The 7,855-nt window shown below is 38.8% G+C and overlaps 1 protein-coding gene across 1 annotated transcript; it reads right to left on the bottom strand.

Annotated features, from left to right (window-relative positions):
• Nucleotides 1-2,986: 2,986 nt before the first annotated feature.
• On the bottom strand, nt 2,987-3,784 carry LOC120989107 (olfactory receptor 11L1-like). The gene has a single exon (XM_040417008.1). It carries the CDS (start codon nt 3,782-3,784, stop codon nt 2,987-2,989), a length of 798 nt encoding a protein of 265 aa, XP_040272942.1.
• Between the last annotated feature and the right edge of the window lie 4,071 nt (nt 3,785-7,855).

The raw sequence follows: 7,855 nt of genomic DNA, 5'->3' as shown, positions 1-7,855 counted from the left end.
AAGTAGTTTTTAGTTTGTTTTTAGTTTTAGCTATTTTAGGGGGATATCTGTGTGTGCAGGTGACTATTACTGTGCATAATTATTAGGCAACTTAACAAAAAACAAATATATACCCATTTCAATTATTTATTTTTACCAGTGAAACCAATATAACATCTCAACATTCACAAATATACATTTCTGACATTCAAAAACAAAACAAAAACAAATCAGTGACCAATATAGCCACCTTTCTTTGCAAGGACACTCAAAAGCCTGCCATCCATGGATTCTGTCAGTGTTTTGATCTGTTCACCATCAACATTGCATGCAGCAGCAACCACAGCCTCCCAGACACTGTTCAGAGAGGTGTACTGTTTTCCCTCCTTGTAAATCTCACATTTGATGATGGACCACAGGTTCTCAATGGGGTTCAGATCAGGTGAACAAGGAGGCCATGTCATTAGATTTTCTTCTTTTATACCCTTTCTTGCCAGCCACGCTGTGGAGTACTTGGACGCGTGTGATGGAGCATTGTCCTGCATGAAAATCATGTTTTTCTTGAAGGATGCAGACTTCTTCCTGTACCACTGCTTGAAGAAGGTGTCTTCCAGAAACTGTCAGTAGGACTGGGAGTTGAGCTTGACTCCATCCTCAACCCGAAAAGGCCCCACAAGCTCATCTTTGATGATACCAGCCCAAACCAGTACTCCACCTCCACCTTGCTGGCGTCTGAGTCGGACTGGAGCTCTCTGCCCTTTACCAATCCAGCCACGGGCCCATCCATCTGGCCCATCAAGACTCACTCTCATTTCATCAGTCCATAAAACCTTATAAAAATCAGTCTTGAGATATTTCTTGGCCCAGTCTTGACGTTTCAGCTTGTGTGTCTTGTTCAGTGGTGGTCGTCTTTCAGCCTTTCTTACCTTGGCCATGTCTCTAGTATTGCACACCTTGTGCTTTTGGGCACTCCAGTGATGTTGCAGCTCTGAAATATGGCCAAACTGGTGGCAAGTGGCATCTTAGCAGCTGCACGCTTGACTTTTCTCAGTTCATGGGCAGTTATTTTGCGCCTTAGTTTTTCCACACGCTTCTTGCGACCCTGTTGACTATTTTGAATGAAACACTTGATTGTTCGATGATCACGCTTCAGAAGCTTTGCAATTTTAAGAGTGCTGCATCCCTCTGCAAGATATCTCACTATTTTTGACTTTTCTGAGCCTGTCAAGTCAAAGGAAAGGAAGTTGCCTAATAATTATGCACACCTAATATAGGGTGTTGATGTCATTAGACCACACCCCTTCTCATTACAGAGATGCACATCACCTAATATGCTTAATTGGTAGTAGGCTTTCGAGCCTATACAGCTTGGAGTAAGACAACATGCATAAAGAGGATGATGTGGTCAAAATACTCATTTGCCTAATAATTCTGCACGCAGTGTAGAGGGGGCTTTACCCTCTTTATTAGCATATCATCGTAAGTTATGTATTTAACCTATCATATTAACACGTTTCATTCTACAGTCAGAGAAAGAGAAACAAAAACGGAACTTCCATATTAGGAATATTGTCCGGGAGTAGTGCCAAAGAGATAAAATTCAGGGTTACAGAGAATAGAAACCTTACAGTAATTAGTTTCACAGCAATCAGAGTTAGTACCTAACAGAGAAACGAAACTTCAGCAAAAAGCACAATTGGTTTTGACATGAACAAGAACATGGATTCCTTTCAGACATGAAGCCAGATTCTCTGTTACGGGACCTCTCTCCTCTGCCTGGGTGCCGGGGCCTAAATATATGACAATGGACTGTTACAGTGGTGGGTGACGTGAAGCCAGATTTTCTGCTATGACATGCAGAGACTGATTCTCTGCTGACGTGAAGCCAGATTCTCTGCTATGGGACCTCTCTCCAATTGATATTGGTTAATTTTTATTTATTTTATTTTTATTTTAATTAATTTCCCTATCCACATTTTTTTGCAGGGGATTTACCTACATGTTGCTGCCTTTTGCAGCCCTCTAGCTGTTTCCTGGGCTGTTTTACAGCCTTTTTAGTGCCGGTCCTCATTGACTTCAATGGGGTTCGGGTTCGGGACGAAGTTCGGGTCGGGTTCGGATCCCGAACCCGAACATTTCCGGGAAGTTCGGCCGAAACTTCTCGAACCCGAACATCCAGGTGTTCGCTCAACTCTAGCCATAATACATTAAGGCACTGTGGTTATACAATATCATATATGGCATTACTATACCATGAAATGCAAAAACAGCCACCCATGTTCCTGTCCTCTATTACCTGGTCCCTCACTACAAAAGGTCCGTCTGATGCCAGGTCTCTGGAGGTACTACTTCATCTTCCTCACTCTTTGTTCAGATGATGACAGTGGCACAAAGCAACAGTGCCCTTGGCACTGGCCAGGCCTTTAAAGATGGTGCTCACCATGCAGCAGACACCCACCACTTATTTACGCAATCGGGGGTAATGCTGGTCATGGACGTCGTGACTATGGCATCTGGATACACTGAAACTCTAAGCACGCTCTGGCTCACCCCGGCGAGGATCAGGGGAGCCTGATGTAGTGTGTGCGGCAACCCCTGTCTTCCTGTGTGACTAGAGGCTGCTGCACATTAGTTCCTATAGAGCCCCTGCCTCTGGCAGGGCTCCATAGGATCATAGTACAATCCCCATAGACTCCAATGTAATGCATTGGAGTCTATTAAAGAAGCAATCTACTTGTTATAGTTCCTTGTGGAAACTATAGAAAAGTGTTAAAAAAGGTTATTCCATATGAAAAATGGGGGAAAAAAGTAAAAATGGCCAATTTGCCTTTATTGGTTGCTTCTCCTCCTCTATTAAATGGTGGAATTAGAAAGTGCAACTTGTCCTGTAAAAAAACAAGCCCTGATATGGTTATGTGAATGGAAAAAAAATAAAAAGTTATGGCCCCAGAAAAGCAGTGAGTGAAAAACATAAATGCAAAAACACCTCCAGGGATGAAAGGGTTAATCAGGCATCATGTTTATGGACTGCTTTTTGTATAGCTTTCTTAATGTCTGAATTTTTTAAACTGTATATAATGGGATTCACCAAAGGAGTAAAGACAGTATACAGCAGGGAAAGGAATTTACTGATGGAGAGATTTTGTCTTTTTGTAGGGACAACATAAACACTGTACATAGTCCAGTAGAATATGGAGACCACAATGAGGTGGGAGCTACAGGTGGAGAAGGCTTTCCTTCTACCAGAATTGGATTGGATTTTTAAGATTGCTAAAACAATACAAGTATAAGACAGTATGATGATGGTGGTTGGAATTATTACAGTTGGAATACTTAGTAAATACACCTCTAGATGAACAATGAAGGTATCAGAACAGGCAAGTTCTAATAAGGGAACAAGATCACAGAAGAAATGGTCAATGACATTTAGCCCACAAAAATTTAGCTTTGATATTGTTATAGTGTAAACCAAGCTAATGGAAATACCAAGGAACCAACAGAAGACTGATAATATCACACAAAAGGCTCTTGTCATTATAGAGGTATAACAGAGAGGATTATAGATGGCCACATATCTGTCATAAGACATCACTGTTAGAAGAAGACATTCAAATGTTTCCGAGACAACAAAAAAATAAAACTGAGTGATGCAGTCATTAATAGCAATGGTCTCACCATTATTCAGTAGAATGTGGAGCATGTTGGGGACAATAACTATGGTTAACCAGATATCACTGATGGACAGTTGTGAGATGAAGAAGTACATTGGAGTGTGGAGGTTCTTGCTGGAGGACACCAAGGTCATTATCAGGAGGTTGCCACATATTGTCCCACAGAAAACCACAAGAAGAAGACAGAACATAAAAAAAATTAAATTTTGACTGACTTGAAATCCTAAGAGAAAAAACTCTGTGATTGTAGTCATATTATTCTCCTGCAAGAAGGTTTAGAAAGTATAGTTTGTAACTGGATTGATAACTAGCCCATGAATCATATACAAAGTAGTGATGAGCAGCATAAGCAATATTAGTTTTTGCGATATTTCAATTTTTTTTTGCCTAATATTTGCCATAAATTCGCAAATTTGATAATTCGTGATTTCCAGTCATTAATTTCCTGATTACGAAAATCGGAAATGTAATATGCGCGTATTGCGCGTGCAATACAGGCGTGGCTCACTTTTGCTACATTTTTAAAGCTGCTAGAAGTTTCCTGAGACTGGAGAAAATGGTTGGCAGTAACTTTCGTGACTGTGAGGAAGAACTCCTGATCACTGTAAGTAATTTTACATTACAGGACTGTTTTTGATTACATTTCGCATGCATGGCAGAACAATAGCTTTATATGCAGATAGAGTGCTCCGATATTCGCAATTGCGCAAATCGGCACTAATGATGCGCATATTTTTTGGTCTACATGCAATTTCACATTTTAGCAGGTCTGAGTAGATATTACTGATTGGTGCACTAAGTATTGTCTGTAGCATGTATGTATGGACAGCAGAGAAATATCTCTCACATGCACATTGCACATACATTTTCCTGCCACACACTATATACCACACACACACACACACCTACACTGACTATCTCCCACTAAGTATCTTTATTATATATATGAGATAACTAACTATCTAATGTAATTGAATAAGAAATAGGATCCAGATGACTCTGCAAAGCACAGAGCACAGCAATGTCACTGCTCTCTCTCAGAACTGCAAAAAACTTCAGAAAATGGCTGCTGTGGAGGTTCTTATATACTAAAGGGGTAGTCAACTTTCCTATTGGTTGCTAGTGATGTTGCTAAGCTCTGACAAAGATATTACAGCCTTCTCAATGGCCCACAAGCAAGAAGCAGGGAGGGTACTGATGAAAAAAAATCTAGAATATTTGCGATTACGAAGATCTAACACTATTTTCTAGATCTTTGCGAATTCTCGAAGTGCCGATATTCCCGATACAAATTAGCGATTAGAATATTCGCGATCAACACTAATACAAAGCATTGTGGTCAATAATTCCAATTCGGAGAGGACCCAAGTTACAAGTAGTGCTCCCTAAGGTCCAGTGCTGAGTCTGCTACTATGTGACTTATTTATTAATGATATTGAGAGGGGGATTAATAGCACTGATTTATTTCTGCAGATAACACCAAGCTACAGTATGTAGGACTGCTATGGAAAAGCTGATTTGGACACTCTGAGCGTTTGGCATCTACTTGGCAAATGAGGTTCAAACTGGATAAATGTAATAATAAATGTAATCTAGTGTACACAAAACAAATACCCTAGAGGGAGTAACACTGAAAGAGTCACTTGTAAAGAAGGATTTAGGTGGACTTGTAGATCATAGATTAAATAACAGCACAATGTCAATCAGCTGATTCTAAGGACAACAGACTAACGTGTATTAAAAGTGACATGACTTTGCTTTATATTACAGAATATTACCACTTTATGGATCATTAGCCTCATTTGAAATATGCAGTACAGGTTTGTGCACCAATTCAATGAAAGGAAGCCCCGGAAGAGGTAGAGCATCTACAAAGAAGAGCCATTAAAATTGTACAGGGCATATAGCATTTTACTTGTGATAAAAAATAATTTGGTCTACAGAAGAGATGTCTAGAAGGGGAGCGTGATTAACCCCTTTGCACAAAATGCTGTACATGCAAACTGTTGTAATTCCTACACCGTTCACCTGATTTGGATGTAAATACCCTCAGTCTGCAGGTAAAGCACATCTTGTTTGTTTCATATCAAATCCATTGTGGTGGTGTATAGAGCCAAAAATGTTAGAATTGTGTCGATGTCCCAATATTTATGGACCTGACTATACATGCAAACCACCATACATGTATGTGAGGTGCCAGCATTGCATGGGCTCTGTAATACATAACCATACATTGCCACCAGACCAAAGACACAGGATCAGAATCAGGGCATAAATCAGAACCCATGCAGATCAGAATGCACACAAGAAGAATGGCGATCCCAGGCAGACCGGGACATAATCAAAGACATGACAAAGATGAATCGGACAAAGAAGACATATGTGACATCAATGAACAATCAGGCTGACCACATGAGACAGGGCCCAAGTATAAACAATCTGGTCAGGATAGCAAGGGCCCGGTTTTCCTGGAGACAGAAGACAGGCTGATTTCTCAGCACACTGCCCATAGGTCTAAATAGCAGAATGACTAGGACACAGGACGACATGATGTTCAGACACACAGACCAGGAAAAATGTAATTTTAAAATTAATAAAATGGAATAAAGGAAAAAAACATAAAAATACTATTCAAATTTAGTATTTTGAAAATAAGGTGATTTTGTTTTGTTTTTGTCAATATATAGGGCTCTCAAAGCATCTTTAGAACTTAAATGGTTCCTTAAAAAAAGGTTTTGAAAATTTTCTAAACTATTTGAAAAAATGCTGCTAAACTTATTAGACCTCTAAAATGCCCCAAAATAAAAAGTTTAAGGCTACTTTCACACTAGCGTTGTTTTAATCCGGCGTTCAATTCCAACACCGGAACTGCCCGCCGGATCCGGTAAAAACGTGTGAAAACGGATTACATTTGTAGCCTGATCAGGATTTTGATCACAATGAAAAAATGCATTGGAAAAAACGGATCCGCCATTTATGGACTTTAACTTTTTTTTCAAATTTTTCGGGTTTAACATGCAAAAGCCGGATCCGGTTTGATTGAACACACAGCGCCGGATCCGGCGTTAATGCAAGTCAATGGGAAAAAGACCGGATCCGGCGTTCAGTCAAAGTGTTCAGGATTTTTGGCCGGAGGTAAAAATACAACATGCTACGGTTTTCTGAAAAGCCTGATCAGTCAAAAAGACTGAACTGAAGACATCCTGATGCATCCTGAACGGATTACTCTCCATTCAGAATGCATTAGGATAAAACTGATCAGTTCTTTTCCGGATTTGAGCCCCTAGGACGGAACTCAGCGCCGGAAAAGAAAAACGCTAGTGTGAAAGTACCCTAAGAAATTATAACAAGATAAAATGGATATATGTTAAATGTTAATTAGTAACTATGTTTGAGGCATGAGTATCTTTCTTAAATGCAGAGAGAAAAAAAAAATATATATATTGTTAATTTCTACACTTCTCACTAAATTTCAAAGAAAAAAAATACCAACCATAAATTACAACTAACATAAAGTACAATGTCTTACAAATAAACATTCTCAGAATTGTTTGGATATGGAAAATAATTTCAAAGACGTTACTACATAAAGTGAAAAATGGGGTTGTGATGATAAGTCCTACTCTTGCTACATATTTAATGGAGTTGTTCAGCCTTTTTATATTGATGATCTATCCGGAGGATAGGTCATCAATACTAACAGGCTGCACAACCCTTCAAGGTGTATTAGTATAATTTATATATTTGTATAACTATACAAATTGCCCATAGCAATAACTATGGGCATGTCTTCCTGACTATCACTACTGGATCCCATACACAACTTTGCTTCATCATCATTGCTGCTAATAATATAAAGATTTTTTATTTAGATGATGATATAAGAAATATTTTATTGTTCCCCGCTGTGATTGGGGGTCAGAATTTTGAACTTCAAGCTTGTTCTTTATAATAAGAATTTCAAACAAAGTTAAAAAGAAAGGAATATAGCAATGTAAATCATACCTTTTTATTTCTACACACTTGTCTTTAATGTCATAATATCTCACACAGCAAAATATAAAGCACTTTTTTCTAAAATTAAATTAAATTCTATCTATTAGACTAGAACAATAGAATTAGAAGGTTGAAGCAGCAAAGATTGTGTAAGACATTTGCCATTTTTCAAACAAAAATATTTCAGACATGCTGAGTCAAATCTTAGG

The sequence above is a fragment of the Bufo bufo genome, chromosome 1 (genome assembly GCF_905171765.1).
Source record: "Bufo bufo chromosome 1, aBufBuf1.1, whole genome shotgun sequence".
Lineage (NCBI taxonomy): Eukaryota > Metazoa > Chordata > Amphibia > Anura > Bufonidae > Bufo > Bufo bufo.
Note: the sequence above shows the minus strand (reverse complement) of the source record. Positions and strands in the feature narration are given on the sequence as shown.